The 20,923-nt window shown below is 39.5% G+C and overlaps 3 protein-coding genes across 4 annotated transcripts in view; 1 reads left to right on the forward strand and 2 right to left on the reverse strand.

The window, feature by feature from the left end:
• Nucleotides 1-7,117, forward strand: part of apba2b (amyloid beta precursor protein binding family A member 2b) — a 46,129-nt gene extending 39,012 nt beyond the window's left edge. The window contains exons 7-14 of one of the 2 annotated variants that reach the window (XM_088413566.1): nucleotides 24-59; nucleotides 1,292-1,378; nucleotides 2,275-2,460; nucleotides 3,773-3,952; nucleotides 5,133-5,345; nucleotides 5,446-5,565; nucleotides 5,731-5,871; nucleotides 5,942-7,117. In XM_088413566.1, the coding sequence (XP_088269692.1) occupies nucleotides 24-59; nucleotides 1,292-1,378; nucleotides 2,275-2,460; nucleotides 3,773-3,952; nucleotides 5,133-5,345; nucleotides 5,446-5,565; nucleotides 5,731-5,871; nucleotides 5,942-6,013 (1,035 nt within the window). In that variant the 3' untranslated portion in view covers nucleotides 6,014-7,117. The remainder of the gene's footprint in view (nucleotides 1-23; nucleotides 60-1,291; nucleotides 1,379-2,274; nucleotides 2,461-3,772; nucleotides 3,953-5,132; nucleotides 5,346-5,445; nucleotides 5,566-5,730; nucleotides 5,872-5,941) is intronic. The other variant, XM_088413567.1, reaches the window with a different exon arrangement.
• Nucleotides 7,118-8,007: 890 nt separating this feature from the next.
• sord (sorbitol dehydrogenase) lies at nucleotides 8,008-16,188 on the reverse strand. The gene is made up of 9 exons (XM_088413337.1): nucleotides 16,014-16,188; nucleotides 15,871-15,904; nucleotides 13,593-13,757; nucleotides 11,447-11,606; nucleotides 11,226-11,344; nucleotides 10,274-10,339; nucleotides 10,008-10,186; nucleotides 8,668-8,789; nucleotides 8,008-8,554 (listed from the first exon to the last, which is right to left on the reverse strand). The coding sequence occupies exons 1-9, from the start codon at nucleotides 16,065-16,067 to the stop codon at nucleotides 8,389-8,391; spliced, it is 1,065 nt and encodes a 354-aa protein (XP_088269463.1). The 5' UTR covers nucleotides 16,068-16,188; the 3' UTR covers nucleotides 8,008-8,388.
• A 1,772-nt stretch (nucleotides 16,189-17,960) lies between these two features.
• On the reverse strand, nucleotides 17,961-19,996 carry terb2 (telomere repeat binding bouquet formation protein 2). The gene is made up of 5 exons (XM_088413619.1): nucleotides 19,846-19,996; nucleotides 19,452-19,533; nucleotides 19,234-19,373; nucleotides 18,505-18,560; nucleotides 17,961-18,414 (listed from the first exon to the last, which is right to left on the reverse strand). Exons 1-5 carry the CDS (start codon nucleotides 19,907-19,909, stop codon nucleotides 18,358-18,360), a joined length of 399 nt encoding a protein of 132 aa, XP_088269745.1. The 5' UTR covers nucleotides 19,910-19,996; the 3' UTR covers nucleotides 17,961-18,357.
• Between the last annotated feature and the right edge of the window lie 927 nt (nucleotides 19,997-20,923).

Here is a 20,923-nt window from a genome sequence, read left to right on the forward strand (position 1 = left end):
CTGCCTGGCCGCCCGCCTGCCAGAGGGTACAGAAGGCTGCCAAAATCAAGAAAAAAGTGGTGTGTAATAAATGCAGCAAAATGAAAACATCTTGGCCACTTCCATCCTCTCTCACCATTCCATTTGTTTTTTTTTGTTTTTTTTGGGTGGTGCTGGGCGAGGGGTCAATGAGATGGCGCCTTGCCATCAATGCCTTTTATTTTCTGTGGTCATTTCTGATTACCGATAGTTCTCGGGTTTTTTTTTTGTTTGTTTGTTTTTTGTCAGACACAGCATGCATGTTCCAAAAGGTTGTATTTGAATTTAAAGAAGTATGAATGAATTTACTGCACAGTTTTATGTTTTTCTTGTGATAGGTACAATTTCAAGTTTTGCCTTACAGTACTGTCATTTTATTTTAGCCAATGGAAAGTGGCACGTAGCTAGCTATCAGCTACAGTTAAATGACGGAGGATTTTTTCACAATTAATCTAAAAATAGATGATATAATAGCACACATTAAACATTCGATGTGTGCAGAAATGTAAGCGCCCCACTCCCCGCGCCTCCCCACCCTCACCCCTCACTTACACACACGCACAAATACACACACTCTATTTTGATCACTATGATCTCATCCAAAGCTTCGAATGATTTAGAATTCCATGCATTTTGCTACTGCTGAAAAGGGTAAGATGCTGGCACCTGTCATAAATGATACTGGGTAAGAAGGTCTGATGAGGAGCCATTACTCATATGGGCGACTCATAGAGCCCTTAATGTTCATATTTTTGTTACGTGTCAAACGTCCTTTAAAATTATATAATACTGTCTTGATGCAAGACACTATAGTAGAATTAAGTGCAGTAATGTTATGAACCACAGGTGCATTTCCAAAGGTCTTTCTACTTGGCACAGGACATTTATTTGTTTACTTATCCCCCCAACATTTAAACTACTTTAGATTCAATAAGCATATTCTAATTCACAGGTGTCGAACTCCAGTCCTCGAGGGCCGATATCCTGCATGTTTTCAAACCTTTTCCCTCAGAAACACCTGATTCAAATGATTGGGATCATTTTGAAGCTCCTGCAGAGCTTGCTATTGAGCTAATCATTTGAATCAGGTGTGTTGGGGAAAGAAAACCGGAAAACATGCAGAATGCCGGCCCTCGAGGACTGGAGTACGACACCTATGTTCTAATTGTCTGCTACTCGCCGCGTAGGCTGTTGTGAATGACTGACACACAGTTAAGTAACTCCTGTGCAAGTGGTGAAGTGTGACAGTTTTTGCATATTTGATTTTCTTCAGAGCCCAGATGGGGATGCTCAAACCCTCACTGAAGTTGATCTGTTCATCTCCACTCAGAGGATCAAGGTCCTCAATGCAGACTCACAGGTGAGTGCGTTTCCCCAAGTGCTCTTTTTTTTTCTTCCCTACTCGAGATGGAACATTGTGTACTCTCAATCAAGAGGCCTCTCCTGAAATCCCACTGCAGATTTTATGACGTGACAGAGGATTAGAGCAGACTTCATAATGCCCAAAATGCTTCACAAACATCTGTGCACGCAGGATGACTCAACGCATACTTGTGCCAGCTATTTGGTTATAGCTTTAGTTTGGTACATGAATATATTTTCCTTTATACATGCAATTGTGTGATTTTTAATTTTTTTTTTGCTAGTCTATTTAGTGTTATTAGGCAACCCATTGTTTTCCTTTTAATGATAGATATTTCAGTACCCTTTGCTTTTAGCCGACCAAAATGAAAGTGGATGACTCATGTTGGTTGTCAGGCCCTGTGCGTGTGATTGTTTGCATGTTTATGTGCGTAGCAGTGCAGTGTCAACCCAGCCGTTTCACTGCATTCCCCAAGTATCCGAGCACTTTGCAACAAAACAGTTTTAAATATCACAAGGCACCGTAGTGACACTTAGACATAATGAGAACAATTCCAAAATGGGATGTAAAAACCGTACTAGTCAGGATATGTATTAAACTACCACACACCACAAATTAGGTGATGAGAGTAATACAGTAATTAGCGGGGCTTTAAAAAATAAAGAAAAGGCAGTCCTCGTCATGAAAGTCTACGAAAATTAAGTTTGTTAGTATGAGCAGGTTGACTACTGCGTATGCATCAGTAGCAACATGATCTCTATATCAAGTTGGTTTCATGTGCTTTTTATTATTATAAACACTTATCTAATTAAATGTGTATGTTATGAATTCATAGTATATATTTTCACAATGGTGTAAATATGTCCTTTATTGCTTCCTTGCTGGGTCTGAAGGAAACGATGATGGACAACGCATTGCGCACCATATCCTACATCGCTGATATTGGAAACATTGTGGTACTAATGGCAAGACGTCGAATGTCACGCACAGCTTCCCAAGACTGCATTGAAACAACTCCCGGGGCGCCTGAGGCCAAGAAGCAGTACAAGATGATATGCCATGTCTTTGAGTCAGAAGATGTAAGTGTTTTTAACTATGATGTCATCGTTAGCCTTGCTTGTTAAATCTAGAAAAAAAAATGGCACTGATCTTTATCAGGGTCAATGAGAGCTATTTCTTTGCTACTAATACAAAGACCAACCAGTTCATGTGATCATGTTGACGATTTCTTACAACGATTAAGGAACAGCTGCAGTAAATACGTACATTGAGTGTAAAATGTGAGTATATGTATAATTGTTTGTAAAATTCTTAGAAAATCACAATGTTCAATCACTTGTAAGATATTTGCAGAACAGGCTTGCGGGCTACTCGTGTGATCCTAGGGCACCACGTTGGTGACCTCAGACTAAATAAAAGTGGGTCTAAGATGTGATACTGGAAGCATAATGCCGTTTTGGGGGAACTTGACAGAGTCTGCAAGGGGTCTAAGAATACTGTATGCCTCTAAAAATGGAACAATTATCTGATGATGGAAATCTTCCTCTCTGTGTGGAGGAGGCCGAAAGAGTGCCCGGGGTGATTCGGGCCGTCGGTGGCTACGATGTAGCTCCGTTCCTGGTGCTGAACTTTTCCAAAACGATGCCCATTGTGTGATGTAATCTATTGATTCTTTGATATGTGGGGCATTATCTTAACTCTGTTGCAACTAATTGTAGCATCAGAGACTGTTGGGCAATAACTGTCATGTTTCTACTATATCATTCTTGTGGATCACTCTCCAGACATGACCAATAAATCCCAATCGTGACTCAAAGGTTTCATTTGTATGCGTTGATCAGAATGAATGTAACATTGCGCTTTGTAAGTGGACCACAATTGATCGATATTATTTTTATCCTTTTGAGGGTATTCCTGTTGGTTGTTTTCGCTTTGAAGTAAATTCAGAGCTAATAAATAGTTGAAATTATGCAAATTGGACAGGCAACGTTGTTCAGTCCAAAGCTGCAAGCGTGTCTTGCTTCAGCAGATTGAGTAGGACTTGGCAACTTGAGCCATATTCCACAGGGCAGCCCGCAGCTCAGCGTCTGTGCCAGTCATTGAAAGGCTGTCTCATCTTGGTGATGGGAATTAAAGGTCAGCGGAGAGTCATATTGGAAGCATACAATCGCTTATCCAGCACACATTTTGTTTTCACTTGCAGTGCGCTGGCTCGGCTCCACGTCCACATTTACACGCGTGGGGAAAATAGGATCGTAGCACAATGTACTGATGTCAAGTTATCATTTGTTTGAACATGTTGTACATTGTACGACATTCTCTCTGCTTGGTTTGTTCCCGGAATGACTGACTCTACACCCCAGGTTGACCTAATTGTGTTTTTCTTTACAGGCTCAGCTCATCGCCCAGTCCATCGGCCAGGCTTTTAGTGTAGCTTATCAGGAGTTCCTGCGAGCCAATGGAATTAACCCAGAGGACCTGAGTCAAAAGGAGTACAGTGACAGCATCACTACGCAGGAGATGTACAACGATGACCTCATCCACTTTTCCAATTCTGAAAACTGCAAAGAGGTGGGAAAAGGAAAAAAAAAAATTGTCATTTGCTGCTATACGCCACATGTTTTCCATAAATGTTATTAGAGGCTTTTGAAGGATTACAAGCAGTCATTCATTTTCTGCTCTATGAGCAGAGAGGTTGCACTTGACAATCGCACACAGCTGATGCACACTTAGCTCGTGCATTTTTGTTTGAAGCCATGGGCAACATGGGCATTTGGCAAGCAATTAAGCCTCCAGGGCAGCTTGCTTTATTTAAGTGAATCTGCTGCCGTAAACAGCTGCAGGAGCACACTGTGAGCATTCAGCGTGGATGATGACATCATTTAGGTCATGGCAATCTAAGTGCATAGCATACATGTGTAGGATGAGGCAAGTGTCCAGTTGTCGATCATTTCCTGAAGTTTTATAACAATACACGGATGATTTAAACAGCATGTTGTCTGTTTTTCAACATGCAGATATACAGGAGACACTTTTATTGTTAAATGTTTACTTTTATCTTTTTAATAAAGGGACTGTAACGTGACATTCAGATTATGATGGACATTTTTTTTCTGTTTTAGTTTCGTTGAGTGCTGACGTATTTCCGAAGGCAAGCGGTGTTGTGACACAAACTTAAAGTAACAGACTGGTAAAAGACTGGTCTGGCCGAGCCACGGCGCCGGAATATCCGTTGTGTGAATAATAGCTTATTAAAGCATATTTGTGCAACTGTGGTGTTTTTTCAAGGTCTCGCCAAATCTGGCATGGAACTCGCACAACAACAGGTTTCACTACCTAGGAATTGAGAACCTTCAAAGTTGAAGCAGTACAATTATTTCACGCCAGTTCTAGCAGATTGAGAATCAATGACAAATTGGACTCAATCAAAGGTTGGCCAATGGGACAAATGTGGCCTAAAAACAGAGGGGTTAAAAGTATCCCAATTATGGGTCAAAAAAGGACCATCCCAATATTTAGGTCATTTTGACCCAACTTTCAGGGTAGTTTTATGACAAACAACTCTCCAAAAAATGAATTGTTTTTTTACAAATGGACCTATAAAATTTGGGTCAGTCTTTTTGACCCATAATCGATTTTAGAGTGCGCATCTTTTTTTGCATCTGGAAAAAGCACTAGAGATGACCGTGACCCATCGTCTGCCTTAGAGTCCATGGATAATAACAGAGATCTTCACTGCTCCGATCCACAGCTGCAGCTGGAGAAGAACAAAGGCGAGATCCTCGGTGTGGTGATCGTGGAGTCCGGCTGGGGCTCCATCCTGCCCACTGTCATATTAGCCAACATGATGAACGGCGGTCCGGCGGCGCGCTCGGGCAAGCTTAGCATCGGAGACCAGATCATGTCCATCAACAACACCAGCCTTGTAGGGCTGCCACTCGCCACATGTCAGGGAATCATCAAGGTACTGGGATACAATAATGAATCCCCATTGAAACCGAGAGTCTGTTTTTCTAAACATTTTTTGGGTTTTTTTTATGTGCGTGTGTGTGTGTGTGTCAAAGGGCTTGAAGAATCAGGTCCAGGTGAAAATGAACATTGTCAGCTGTCCTTGTGTCACGACGGTCCTCATCAAGAGACCTGATCTTAAGTACCAGCTGGGATTCAGCGTGCAGAATGGCATTGTAGGTGTCACCCACAGCTTTATGAATTTTGGTTTAGCTTCATTTGACCTGTTTAAGATTTTTCAACCACTATTCTGCCTGCATAAAAATGTAGATTCAAAAAATCTTCGGGAACAACTAGTACAATAATACTGTATTTAGTTTTTTGCCTTGCTCTGACTTTAGATTTGCAGTCTAATGCGGGGAGGCATCGCAGAGCGAGGGGGGGTCCGGGTGGGCCACAGGATCATCGAGATCAATGGGCAGAGTGTTGTGGCCACAATGCATGAGAAGATTGTCCAGGCACTCTCAAACTCAGTCGGCGAGGTGACGCTGCACGCACACGCATAAATACACGTCAAACCCAACTTGATTCAGTTCTCCTTTTGACTTTTAGATTCACATGAAGACCATGCCTGCAGCCATGTTCCGACTCCTCACAGGCCAGGAGACGCCAATGTATTTATAAACCGATGGGCAGACTGTCGGCCGCTCGTCGATAAAATCTTGCATTGTACAAATTGACAGGTCAATTCGTTTCCCTACCTTGTCTTCATTGTTTGTGCAGACATGTGACAACAGACATGTTCTTGATTCAATTCCCACCTGAAGAACTGAACAAACTGTGTGAATGTTTTTGCCCCCCTTCCCCAGTTTGAATCTTTTGGTCATTTCTATGCTCTCATCCCCACACTGGAAAGGAAAGACTAACCGGCCACAGTCTGTATTAAATTCACACATAGAACCCGGTATGTTCAGCTAGATGTCTTGTATAGATTTATTTTCAGGTGTTTATTTATTGCCCATATGAATACTCCATTAGAAATGTGACAGGAGGTGACGTAAGGAGCTTTGATGTAAAAAGAACATCACATCAGTTGCAGGTTACAGTAATGATTGTTGTTTAAAGCAGAGGTGTTGTCATTGGAAATCATGGATTTAAATATGCTATACATGTGAATGAAACTGGTATGTGCATTGCACACTTAAGGGAGAAATGCCATATACTGTACTTTGGTTTAAATTGATGGCAATACACACTAAAAGCTAAAGACTTTTCTATAGCTCATGTGCACACACACCTAAACAACAATAACTAGCAAGATTCACGCTTTCAATATATCAGTTACGATGGGGAAAAATGTTTCTTCTGTCCGATTCCTGTTGCGTGTGTTGATTTTTGGTGTTCCTGACTGAAACTCATCCAAACAATGAGTGGACTGTGAATGTAATGTGTTGTGTGTGCTGTCCCATTGCCATACAAAGTATTAGAATGTCTGTACATAAAAAAAGAAACGTGTCTAATATTGTGCTTCTCATCTAAAGAGAAAACAGTGAAACACCTCGGATTAGTCACTCCAAACGCCATCTTCCACTTGAATGGTGGCTTTTGGGTCCTGGGAGGGAAAGGGCCAACTGTGAATGACGCTGTGACTGTAAAAGCCTTACAACAGAGTAATGCTTTTAACAATGCACTGTATTCCATTGAACCACATGAACATTATCGGTGTGCATGCCTCGTAATGTAGTATCATGTCATTGTGGCAAGATAATAAAATCAGAGCTAAACCTGGCTGGTTGTGTGGGACTGGGTCACATATTAAAGTCTGGTAATCGTGGTTCATTATATTACCTTGGCGCGGAGTTCACACGTTTTCACAGTAATTTGGATTCTCTGACTTTCTCCCATAATTCGTCGAAATTGACTATGAATTGTTGATCGTGGATGGGACCTCGGCCTCAAAATGGAACCGTTCTGTGTACGGCTTTAAAGTGTTTTCCTATGCCTACTTGGGCTTCTTCCTAAAAACGTGGTTGGATTCATTTAAAGCTATAAATTACCCATTGGTTTGAACCTGTGTAAATTGGTTTTCTATATCTGTTGTACACGCTAAATGCAATATCAAAACCAACCTAATTTAGGTCAAAATGGACTGACTTAAATTTTTGGGTTGTTTGTTCAACTCATGTTTTCCGGTTGTGTTCTACAAAACAAGTTTTGGAGGGTTGTTTAAAAAAAATAATACAAAAGAAAACGACGCTAAGTAGCATGCAAATATAATTCTTTTTTTTTTTTAGCACTTTCAGGGTTTGCAGCCAATCTGACATGACTGAGTTCATAAATGATGTGAACAATAAATATAGTTTGAGAATATATTGTTCATGCAACACAAGATGGGATTCTTTGTTACTTTACTGTTATTTATTAGACTACTTTATTTTTATGACGTAGAAGCGTTTTTTGTGCATATACTTATTGCAAATGAGACCTAATCTACTTTTAGTGATAAACCATTTCGCAAATAAGAATACAAAAAAAACAACATATGCTGCACACATACTTTTCATCATATGTATATATATATATATATATATATATATATATATATATATATATATATATATATATATATATATATTGCAGTTTGCTTTGATCATTCGCTCTAATAAATGGAGACAGGATTGTCAATTTTCAACCAAAGATCTTTAATTTGATGAATGCGTATTATATAACAGTTGATATTGATTGAGTCGTGTTCCAGTATTTTTGAGTGGTCAGTGTCAATCGCCTTATTTCGCCATACGTTAAAGTTCATTATCTTTTAAGCAAGGGCAGAAAATCGTGCGCCATGCAGTTTCAAATTTGATTCTCTAGCTCCCTCTTCTGGCTTAAATTGATAAACGCACGTGAAGTGGTACCATATAAACAAATGTTAGCGTTAAAGCGTTAACAGTCTAAAATCTGGATTAAAATCCATAAAATAATTTCCAATGTTGATCAAATCATTAATATTCGTATTTTACAGTTTGGTGTGTTTGTTATCACTACAGTTTCACTGCGCTTTATGGATTGTGGTCATTCTGGTCACACTTCAACATGACCTTGATCCCAAGACCCTGACGCGAGGTCTCAAAGGCCTGGACCGCCTGCTCCAGGGGGAAACGGTGAGTCACCAGAGGCTTGACATTCAATTTCCCTGAAGCTAGCATGGCGATGGCCATGGGCCAACTGCAAAATAGTTCAAACAGACATTCTGCTGAATATTGCATCATTAGTAGTAGGAATTTATGATATAAGTATTAATAATGAACATCAGTTTTAGAGGAGACTGTTTTCCATACGTGTTGCAGTAGCGGAAGACGCCTCTGATGTCAACTTCTCTAACGGCCGCGTTGATTAGAGGGATGGTAGCCATTTCTGATCCGAGACCCACCAGCACCACCACGCCTCCTGAGCGGGTCGCCTGGAAGAACACAGTCGCAGTGTCTTACTTGATCAAATGCAGAGTCCTGCATAAGTAATTATCTTTAAGTGCATTACAACATCAAAACAGCCTAGAAGATAATCTGCGGAGTGCCAGCCCATCCATCAAGAGAAATCCTGGACATATCTTGTCTATTTCTGATCATATGCCTGGGAGTGCGCTTTCACCATCACTACTCTAAAACATGAGGGTAAATTGACGTTACAACCCTCACACACATTTCTTCATGCAGATGAGCTCCTTGACCTGCCATTGTCAAAGGGGGGTGAGTCCGGCAGGGGCAAAGCCAAAAAATTCTGTGGGGTGGGTGAAGTGAAATGTGGCCGTGCACACATGCATTATTCTTTATCGTACAATGTGCAGTCTGTGTTTCAAGAAATCAAATGTGTTCATTTCATCATCTGGAGTGTTTCCTCTGAGATTTTTCTCACTACCAGGGGCAGGCGTTCTGTGATGTGAAAAAAAATGGGAGAAGAAATTTGAATTTTGGTATCGTGCTGAACTTTTTAGCAAAAACCTGAATTGTGATTTTTCTGAAAACTATGATTTTGATACACTTTGATACAACTTTACTATTGCCATCGTGTAGAGATATGCAATTATGTGAAATATTATATGTAAAAATACATTTCAATTTTAGAATATAAGGTCCTCCTCCTCCACCACCACCGTCTAATTCCGTCTAATTTTTTTCTTGAAACAAAAGTTCTTCAGAGACCGAGGGTTTAGCAAAATGGCTCGAAAGCCATATTACAATGGACTCCCATGTTACGAGAATCAAACCAGTTAAATAGCTAATGCGTTTAGAACCCCAGCTAAAAACATCAAAATTGGTCATACATATTAAAAATTGGTACCAAAATAGTATAAAAAAGTGCAACGTATATGTAATATAAATGTATACAATCAGAAAACATCATAAATAAAAAATATAGAACACAGGTGGGATTCAGACGTTGGTCCGGTCTGCTTGCTTCTTTAAATGAAAATATTGTGGTACATTCTGGCTGCTAACACCCAACTGATTCCATTTTCGCGGCTACAAGTGTCTTATCCATGGAAATCGGGTCAAAATGGCTATATAGGAAGGACTTAAATGGCCCTCCTAAGAAGATCCTGTAGTTTCAAATTACAGCACGGAACCTGTTTCTGAGCTCACTGCACGGACCTCAATAGGGTAGAGACAAGCATACGTACATAGATAGCAGTTTGGATGCTGCTCTCAACGCCGCTACATTCAATAGTGATGTGAGGCTGAGCTCCCAGTTTGTCCTCCACCCTCCTGGCCAACTGCTGAGGTCCGTCCCCTCGCTTCACAGTCAGCTGGAAGTCTGCACCCAATTCCTTGGCTATGGCCAAACGCTCAGGGAGCAGATCTGAATGTGGCAATTAGGTGATTGATTAGAGAAAGACAGTGAGCATTCGGAGAAGGAGAAGTTGTGTTTCGACGGAAGTCATGTTACCGGTGATTACAACTTGCGACGCTCCCATGGCCTTGGCCACAAGCAAGCAGACCAACCCGATTGGTCCTGCGAGACAAAAACGAACACACAACGAATAACGACAACCTCATTAAACACTGCCGTGACTCGGAAATCTTTTAACCCGTGTTGGATGTTTAATTACGAAATTCATGAAATAAGAGAGAAAGACCAACACGCCGTAAATCGTACAATTTAGAGTTTAATCAGAGTTGCCTGAGAGAAATGTGTCTCAAAGGTAAAACAACACCTGGAATCGAAACTCTCATTAGCGTTATAGGGGTGTCACAAGAGCCTTGTAAGTCTTCATTGTGCATTTATTTTTGTTTATTGCTTCCAATAAGAGCATACAAATGATGCTATTAAAAATGCATCCCGAAACATTTTAATATTTCAGAAACTAAATTCAAAATATAAATTGATTATACTTACTGCATTTACCTACTTGATTTTTTTAATGATTTTTTTGATTATAGTATATAGAAAAATACAAATACCATCTCAGGAAATGTGGATCCAAAAAAATAACTATATACCTTTTTAATTCTATGCATATTTCATTAAAATGTCAATAACTTACTGTAAGTATTGTAATAGTATTAGTATGTACAACTCGGGATATGTTTAAATAATGGAAAAACACTATATCATGGGTCCAAACTTGGTACCATATTACAATGCACTGATCATTTTCTGCTCTTATACTGTAGATGTCTTGGTTTTCTATTAGCTTGATTCCTCCTTAAATATTACTCTGTTGCTACAGATGTTAATGTTCGGCAGTTTTTTGTTGTTGTTTTCTTCTTGATGAAACTTGCTCACTGACAAAACAGATTCCTTTCTTGTACAGGCATGATTGACTCATCCTTTTGTATGTATATCAGTTTCTCCCTCCCAAATATCAGTGTCTGTTGTTATTTGTTAAATAAAACACCTGCACCACAGATGAGCACGGTGCTGCCGAGGGTCACGTCAGCCCTGCGACAGGCGTGGATGCCCACAGACAGAGGTTCAATCAGAGCACCCTCCTCATATGTCACATTATCTGGCAACCTGGAGGGAGAAACACATTTCAAAGTGAACAGGATGCGTGCTAAGGTTGAGTAAGTATGGCGCAGTCAAACAACAGGACACTGTTAGGTAATTTGGGGTTACTTGTAACAGAAGTTGGCACTGTGCGTGTAGTATCTGCACAAGTTGCCATCGTCTGGTGGCGTGGCACAGAAGAAGATAGTCGGAGATAAATTGTAGCGCCCGTTTTTGAAAAACTCGTCCATTTCACGGGGAACACCTGGCTCAACGGCGACTCGGTCTCCTAAAAGTTCAAAAAAGGCGCATGACTAACATGATGGTGAGCATCGTTCAGGGTTCTGACATAATTCATGCTTTTCCAGGCCCTACATGCAGCGGACCTCTCAGTGAAAACGGCATTCAGCTCTGTAAAATTAAGAAAAAAGAAAACGAAAACAAGTTTGGATGTTTGAGTGAATAGATGTGTGGCGTAATAATGTCAATAACGCACTAGCTAATGTATCATATACGAATTAAAAAGTTCAATGCACGGGGCCAGGTTGGTTAGCACATCAGCCTCACACTTCAGAGTCCCGAGTTCAATTCCAGCTCACTCCAGCTTTCCTCTGTAGAGTTTGCAAGTTCCCCCTGAGACTACCTGGGCTCCCTCCAGGCACTCCGGCTCCCTCCCACATTCCAAAAACATGCACAGCTCAGGGTGTCCCCCAACCACTGCCTGTAGATGGCTTCCACAGGCACTCGCGAACCGAGTGAGGATAAGCGGCTGTAGGAAATGGATGAATAGAAATTTAATGCATAGCTTTTCATTTGTAGGTCTACATGAAAAGTGCATTTCCTTTTCAAACTGCTGTACTCATTTGAAAGTTCAGGTTGCTTTGGGGGATCAATAAATATCATGTCCTCTCTTTGTAACCTAACCTTACATCCTAAAAATAAAATGTCAATGTGTCACCTACAGCAGTGGTCTCCAACCTTTTTATCACTACGGACCCGGTCAACACGAGATTTTTTCCTTCGAACCGGGGGCTGGGGTCCAAATGTACAAAAATGTAGGCAAACTACATTAAGTCAATCATAAAACTGAATTACAAAAGCGTTTCATATCAAGGGAAATACCTGGCACAAATGAAAATGCAAACGAGCTAAACGCATACAAGGTAGCACTATATAACATGATGAAGACAAGAACTAATATTAGCTAGCATGATATCCAGGGTCACAAGTTGTTGGATCAACAAACAAACTCATTTTGGGCATAATACTGTACATACATCAACATTCTAACAAAGAAAGTACAACTTACAGACAGTCGTGGGCCAGATTTCACAGAGACAAAACAACGTGTGCATCACCAACCGACTGCTCTTAAAACCACACCATCCTTCTCACTACAAAATGTAATATCAACAGCGGCCAGAGGCGGCGCTAAAAAACAAAGCTACCTGTTGATCCGCAGCCGGTGTTTGGGGACCACAGACCTACAGTATCTCAACACGCTGGGGAAGGAAGCCGTGCAGCGTAATTTTCTCTTCTATTTAAACTTTTGGAGATTTTGTTGACAGTATCAAGTAAAAATGGTGAGGATTGCTACCATTGAGTAGGTCTTGTTCGAACCGAGGTTCAGGAAAAACCATATACACCTCATAGGCCATATGCATCATTCACCATGAGGTGACTGTGCTTATTCATTTCTTTCTATACTAATTGATGATGTGTTAACGAAGATATCGCCAGCCAGCATAGCCCCATGTTTGTACAATAATATATGATCAATAACATTTTCATAAATAATTTTGATATTTGAGGATAATACATTAGCAATTAATCATATGCGACTATGCAACGATATGATGCCTGGATTCAGCTATAACAATACACTTTGTAGCATATTTCAAACATTTATCCAGTTTTTCTACTTAACCCAGATACAAGACAAGGAAAATGAAAATGAGTTATTGAAAAAAAGAGATTGCTGCAAAGTCAATTGATATTATTGAGAAAAAATTCCAAATCAAAAAAGAGATTGCTGAAAAGTCAATTGATATTATTGAAAAAGAATTCCAAATCAATTAGCAAAAAATGTGAGCTTGTTAGTGAAAACGTTCAACCTTGACATAAGCCCGTTTTGCTAATGAGCGAGTCAAAAGTTTTGGAACACCTGCAAAATCGTCTCAAACACGAAATTTAAGCTATTAACCGATGATAATGCACACCTGTGAACTGAAAGCCATTCTAAATCTTAAAGCGAAAGGAATTTGGGGTCACTCACCAACTTGAAGATGTTTGACCGCAGAGCCGACCTTGACCACCCGTCCAGCTGCTTCATGCCCCAAAACCATCGGCTTTGTCAACACAAAGTCCCCGATGCGGCCGTGCTGCCAGTAGTGGACGTCAGAGCCGCAGATGCCAACTGAGTGCATCTGGAGCAAAACCTCTGAAGGCAAAGATGACACAACCACTGTGAGGAGGGCACTTGTCGGATAGAGAACACTGAAAACGTGAATAGCTTAAAAGTGCCGAACCCTTTCAACCCTTTTCTCGGATGACAGAACATCAATCAATAACTTGGTGGGATTTTTCTAGGCAAGAAAAGAATGCTAATACACAACTTGCGAGATTTTTATAACACAAGAAAGGAAAAATAATACGCACTTCCATCAAAAGTAGAACAACTCCGGGGTCGATTGCTTATGTTTATTTTGCTGTCATCATACAGAGAGGTGGGCACTTTGTCGCCACTAACGGACTGTCAGTCACAGACGGACGCACATTTTGCCAATGGATCGACAAATGACGGAAATGCTAAAAAAAATAAAACGGCAATTTTCATCCGTTGTAATCGTCGGGATACACATTACGTCAGATGTCCGTTCGACATCCGTCAGCCTGCCACTCCCCTTTTTGCTTCTTTAAATATAATACAACTGACTGGCATGATCATCTGCTATGTTGCTGCATCTTTATAGTGCAGTAAAAACAGCAATCAACCTGCAATGTGACGATAGTCACTTTACAGCACCACCAAGCAGTGAAGAAACATGCGCACAGGTAGTTGAGTGAATAAACAGGATTGATTCAACTCACTGCTTATCATTCACAGCTATAACACAGCTAACTTTACCACAGATTAATTTGTAGTTGCTCCCTTTTTTAGTTTAATAGTACTCACACTGTACACGATCTTGCTGACCAAAAGTTAAAAGTAATGTTTAGAATGAAGTGTTCCGAGAAGATTTTTGTGTTATTTTGCTTTTTAAATATGTTTTACATGAATGAAAGAGCATTCTGGGATTCGTTACCACTGCAGGCGGTCACTCTTTCAAGCAACTGATGGCCGGCACGCAAATTTGGCACCCTTTTTTTCTCTGATTGGCTCTTGGCCAGGAAAACTAAGATAGAAGTTTCCTAATATCCCAATTAAAGACTTTTTTTTTTTTTTTTTTTTAGTAATTTCAACCTCAGCAGTACATTGTTTTGCTTGTAGTGTATGTGAACCCGCTTTCTATAGGTGTAGGGCAGGCAGTTTTAAATGAGAACTGACATCCAGCCACAGCATGATAATGCGATCCAGTGGACATGATTGGTAATTGCACTGTCTCTTGCATTCCCTCAGGTGCGGGATAATAAACATGGCTTTGTCTTGCATTACACTTGTATTACTGTTACGTTTCAATTGCAGTGTAACTGTAGAACCACAGACATGGTGGTAACTTCAAGTGTAAGTGAAATAAATAAATGAATGAATTAATTAAAAAATAAAAATAAAGAGTGTGAGTGCCTACAAAAGTTGACCTGATGAATGACGGACCAGAAAAAAAATTGTCAAATTTCACCTTCTGGTGGTGGCGGAAGAAATACACAGACGGACTGACAATTACAATTGTGTCTGTCTTGAACAAATGACTGACTGATGATGACGGAAAGGGGACGAGGGTCTGATGAAAGTTGGACCAGCTAAAAAATGTAAGCTGTCCACCTTTGATTATACATCACACGAGCAGAATGAGAGCTAATTATTATTGTGATTTTGAGTGGATCCAGTGGTGTAGCTACATGGTGGTCATGGATACCCATGGTCACCCCATGTTTTTTTTTTTTTTAAATCCAAATTTTTGCCATTTTTACATGCATGTGCTTTTCTTATACACCTTGGCAATTAGCTTTTTTAAAATATCAACTACATATTTAAATGACTTCTTTTAAATAGTAAAATCATTTCATTTCATGAAACCCTCGTGCAATCCCTCACCGATGTGTTGTGACACCTTTGCCACACCATTAAAGCATTTCTGGCAACGCCTCATCATAGGCCCCCATGTAGGCGAGAGTTATGAGTTATGACAGCTAATTATAATATCATTCTAATATTTTATAATATTAAATATTATCTAATTATCTATTAGAAGTTTATCTAATAATCTAATACGCCTATTTTAAAAGGCTCGCATTTTAATACAGTATTTTGAAAGAGTGGAAGTGATCGTGTGTGTATCTTAATTAACTCTCTTATAATATTTGAAAGGAGACAAGAATAGAGGTTTTCGTACCATTGGGACCTGGCTCCGGGATAGGGCGCTTCTCCTGGGGAACACGCAAACACAAACCGGTATAATGAGTACTGTACAAGCACACCTTGCAACGACTTGCCACCTTGCACCGACTTGCCAAATGAAAATTTGAGGGAATGTACCAGTCTGAGGTCTCCTTGAGAATGCAGCACCACGGACAGATTGTCCTGCTCCATGACCGAACCCAGTCGGTGTTGTCACGCGCGTGGAGAGACTAGAAAGCAACCGAAGTCCGACAGACAAACGGCGGCCAGAATACTATCATTCTCCCAAGTATCAAAGTGCATCGCCGCCTTCTTTCTGGGGGTTGGGACCACAACAAATACGCCATTGGCTCAACTTGAACGGCATAGTCCACTGAGTGAAGGGGTGGACGTTTATATTCATCATATAGCCTCCTTCACAGAAACATTTTTATGCACATTGATGGTACCATTTAAACTCAAATTTTGTTAAAAATGTTAGTATGTAGAATACAGCTGTTTGTACGTTTTCCATTGATGTTGTCTGATATACTGTGCATGTGTAGTCACCTTCAAAATATAGTCCTGTCAACTTCGTTTTGTCTAACATGGCGGATCGCAGCAAAGCATTTCTAAAGGACGTTTGCAAAGTTTGAACTGTTTTCAAATAATGTAAACGCGTTGTAAATGAAATTCTGGACCAGTGGTTCTCCAATCGGCATACGGTTAACCCTGGGGATACGTTAAGGAACTCCAGGGGGTACGCGAGATTGTAAAAAAATAAATAAATAAAATCCTTTAAAAGTAATTATTGTATGTCTAAGGGGGAAAAAAACACACATTTTCTGTTCAGTAGGTTAATTATTTTAAAAACCAAGATTGGCCCCCATACTAAATATTTGACCCAACTTGTCACGTGTGAACATGTCTACTGTGACCCCAAAAGAGGACAATTTCAGTTTTGTGTGTGTGTGTGTGTGTGTGTGTGTGTGTGTGTGTGTGTGTGTGTGTGTGTGTGTGTGTGTGTGTGTGTGTGGACAAATGTTTATTTATGATCATTTTGTTTGTTTGTATTTTTTTAGAAAAGTGTCAGACCTGTTCCTTATAAAGAATGACAAATATATATTTTTCCACAGAAAATTATTCAACATAAAGCTTCATCTTTTGGGATTACAGTAGATATGTTTACAAAAATAAATCATTAGTTTAATTGTTAATAAGTATTTTTCCACAAAAATAATGAACATAAAGTATCAGACCAGTTCTCAAAAATAATTATAAATAAATGCAACATTTGTCCACAGAAAAATATTCAACTCAAAGTGTCCACATTTGAGGTCATAGTAGAGATCTGTTTACAAAATAAATCTTGAACTTAATTATTAATAAATATTTGTCCACAAAAAATAATCAACATGAAGTGTGAGACCTCAAAATGAAATAATTTGAAATACATACATTTTTGTCCACAGAAAAATATTCAACTTAAAGTGCCCTCTTTTGAAATCATAGTAGAGATCTTTTCACAAAAAATAAATCATTAACTTAACAGGTAACGAGAGGTGGCACCTAACAAGTTGGGTCAAACCATTCTAGTATGAGGGAGAATCTGGGTTTTAGAAATAATGAAATTGAATAACCTACAGAACATAAAATCTGTTTAATGAACTTAGATTTTACTGAAACATTGAATTCATTCAGTAATTATCTTTAAATTCTGGGTTTTAGAAATAATGAAATTGAATAACCTACAGAACATAAAATCTGTTTAATGAACTTAGATTTTACTGAAACACTGAATTCATTCAGTAATTATCTTTAAAGGGAGTTTTGCATGTTTGTTTGTTTTATTTAAAATCTCAAGCACCCCCTGGAGTTCCTTTAAGTACCTCTAGGAGTACCCGTACCCTCATTTGAGAACCACTGTTCTATGCTATGGCTTCAAATGTGACAGCAGCTGACCCTGAGGTCCCAGGTTATTTTATTATTTTACAAACGTATGCATTAGGTGACTGAGCAAGACAGCCATGTTTACCCTTAGCACCCCTCTCAATTCTCACCAAAAATCCATATAAGGAAAGAGAAACACACAAGGACACATCCATGTCACATTTTCCATGTCACATTTATGGTAAGTAAATAACACCTACATGAACAAAATCAATTACATGCTGACGCTTGAAAATAAACAGCATTTCCTTTCCAGTGAAGTGCATAAAAATGGTCAATGTTCTCTCAACTCTGACTGGGTGTTACACCTGGGCCGCAACAAACAACTTGGATGGTGACAACAATACCTGACATACCCCTAAGTGATCAAAGTTTTACAACAAATCACTCCGATATTCATCCCCAAAAGATTTGTGATTTCCCCTTTAACAGATGCATTCCTGTAAATTGTAACACCTGCACATTTCAGGATACAATGTACTTGTGCTTAATGATTCAGCCCTACTAGAATAGTTAGATTACAGCATTGGGTTCTTAATTGTCATCTTTGCAGTCAAATATTAACAATCCCATCACTGCAGCAATACGCTCCATTGAAATCATTGGCAGCCTGGAATCACAAACAGTCAGAGACCAGTCATATCATGGTGATTTTCAATAAATTACAAATGGGAACATTACCATGTGTCATCAATTATACCTGTGTCGGTGTTTGGTCATGCTCCCAAATCAGCCTTCCAATCACATTTCGCACCACTTAGGACACAAAAAAAATACAATCATTAAAACACTTAATACTTATCTGAATGCTACCTTTATCCTATGCAACGTTTATTCTCAACCGGTGGTTCTGGACCCAAAGTGGGTCATAAACCCACTATGGCTGCATCAGGACAGAAACTAAAAATGTTGCCAATTGAGATTCAGTGCGGACTATTAAAAAAAAACTATCATGGTTCAGACTCAACTTCCAGCATTATTTTAACACTCTGAAACAACAAATGCTTGAGTTTGAATTCTCAAGAGTAGTTTTGGTGTTGTGACTAGTCTCAAGACTATTTTTCATTACATTCATTTCAAATTACTAATTTTCTCAGTCTCACCTCATAATTGAGGTCAATTTCACTGCCTTGGTCTTGGACAGGGCGGACCTGGGATTTTTTTTAGTCAAGATCATCCAAGACTATTACAACTTCTACTGCTAACTTGTATTTAAAAAAGAAAAAAGTTGCCTCATTATTTGTCCATGCTGCTGTCATATTGATTCTCCTTTTAAAAATAAATACATGAATAAATAAAAGTGTTCTAGAGGGCATATGTATATGTTTAAAGATTGTTGTTTTTATGGTTTGAATTAGTTGGTTGCTTATCATTTCATTATCATGAATTCAGTGGTATATTCAAACATCTGTTCAGTTAAAATCTTCACCATCCTGCACTGGGGCTGGAGGAAGCACATAGTGACCGATGCACACTGACTTGGTGCTCTGTCGCTTTTTACATGCACTCAAGAACAAGCTGTGAAAAACAGTCACCATATCCCAGGCGTAATCCATGCTTTGAAAAACCCTGGGGGGAAAAAAGGAAGAACAGCAACATTAGTGCATGATCGTCTCTTGTGGAATGTTCAAACACTTTTGTACTGACCTGAGTGTGTCAGGGTGTTTAGCATCATCACTGAATAGATACTCTGCTGTTGTCCAACCTGTAACTATTCCATCCTCCACAACTACTTGGAAACAAAATAGTATCAACTTATTCATGCTTATATAGATGTTAACATATTGACACATCTTAAAATGCGTTTGTTGTTTAGCGTTTTATTCAAACGAAGTCGTAGTACAGAACTAAACGGTAGAAACGCCTAATTCACTTTTACATGTTCTTTCTTTTATTAAAGTATTTTGTAAATACCAGTACCAGCACATTTTTTTGATTTTTTATGTACGGGTATTTACTAGAACAATCACGACAATTTTAAGCTAGTTTAGCTCAACAGTAGTTGTGCGCGTGTGTAAATATTTCTTCATTAACAACTTACGCCAAAAATCCCGAAGCGACTGTGGTACACTGCTTGAAAACCAGGCCTTCTTATTTGCAAACATGGCTACGTTAGGTAACTGAGTTAAATTAGATGTCTGTCTGCTTGCCACTCTTTTTTTTTTTTTTTTTTTGGGGGGGGGGGGGGGGTAGTTGGGGTTATCCACGGGTACGTTTTGTTTTATCCAACTAATTTAATTATTCTACATTACGCCATTTTTCTGTTTTTACTTTAACCACTCAGTTCAATTTTTTAAGTATTAAATGTGCCTTCATAAAAAGTAAGAGCACAGGCCTGCCGTCTTAAATTTGACCGCTAGGTGACAGCATTTTACAAAGCAAAACTCAAGTTAATTAAACCCAGTCTTTGAGTATGTCTCGTAACGCTTTTTTTCATAGTGCAATGAGTAGGAGGTAAAATAAGGCAAGGCCTTAACATCGCTTATGTAATATTGCTCCTCTTTCTTACCAGCAGACAGTCCTTCATTGTGCCGCTTATTTGCTCAGAAATCAAATGGTGACGGTACATATTCTGTTGTTTATAGCTGCAAGGAGTAATTCAACTTCAGAGCTTTTAATGCAAGCGGTTTTGTTTCAAATCGCATTTATTCAAAACGACATCAGGGTGGCTGTGTAGGACAGACCGTTTCCACCAAGACACCAATATTTTTCGATGGTGTCTCGCAAGGGTTTGTCCCCTGCACCACGTATCTCCTGCTCTGTGCTGTACAAAACCCTAGCACTGGGGTTGTGTGCAGGTCAGGCGCTTAATTGTCTCAACCACACCAAAGCACACTTTGCCTCCCCCAATATCCATTCCAGTAACATCATTTAGCCTTGTGTTTCAGAATAGTGACAGCCTATTAAAGCGGTTATTGCAGTGCAGGGGTGTTGCCAGGATGGTTCTGATCCAAGTAATGGGCTTGAAGTACTCTAATTCTGTCTCCATGCAATAGAATCTCTTACAGAGTGTTATGGGCTACCGCAAATGCATTTGAGTTCCACCATTGAACAGGTTGTGTGCGTGACTGGTCCAAGGACTTCAAAGAAGCTCGAACTCTGTTGCCATGACAACAGTG

This window comes from Hippichthys cyanospilos, chromosome 4 (genome assembly GCF_059441005.1).
Source record: "Hippichthys cyanospilos isolate Australia breed blue-spotted pipefish chromosome 4, RoL_Hcya_1.0, whole genome shotgun sequence".
Taxonomy (NCBI): domain Eukaryota; kingdom Metazoa; phylum Chordata; class Actinopteri; order Syngnathiformes; family Syngnathidae; genus Hippichthys; species Hippichthys cyanospilos.

What these genes read in the sequence shown, in the direction of transcription:
- sord (XM_088413337.1), bottom strand. Translation starts at nt 16,067, where the DNA reads ATGGAGCAGGACAATCTGTCCGTGGTGCTGCATTCTCAAGGAGACCTC. An exon ending in AGTGCCAACTTCTGTTACAA is followed by an intron (nt 11,345 to 11,446) that starts GTAACCCCAAAT and finishes TTCTCCCTCCAG; the next exon opens with GTTGCCAGATAATGTGACAT. An exon ending in GCATCCAAACTGCTATCTAT is followed by an intron (nt 8,790 to 10,007) that starts GTACGTATGCTT and finishes GTGTTCTTCCAG; the next exon opens with GCGACCCGCTCAGGAGGCGT.
- terb2 (XM_088413619.1), bottom strand. Translation starts at nt 19,909, where the DNA reads ATGTTTGCAAATAAGAAGGCCTGGTTTTCAAGCAGTGTACCACAGTCG. An exon ending in AAACACCCTGACACACTCAG is followed by an intron (nt 19,374 to 19,451) that starts GTCAGTACAAAA and finishes TTTTCCCCCCAG; the next exon opens with GGTTTTTCAAAGCATGGATT. An exon ending in TCCAGCCCCAGTGCAGGATG is followed by an intron (nt 18,561 to 19,233) that starts GTGAAGATTTTA and finishes TTGTGTCCTAAG; the next exon opens with TGGTGCGAAATGTGATTGGA.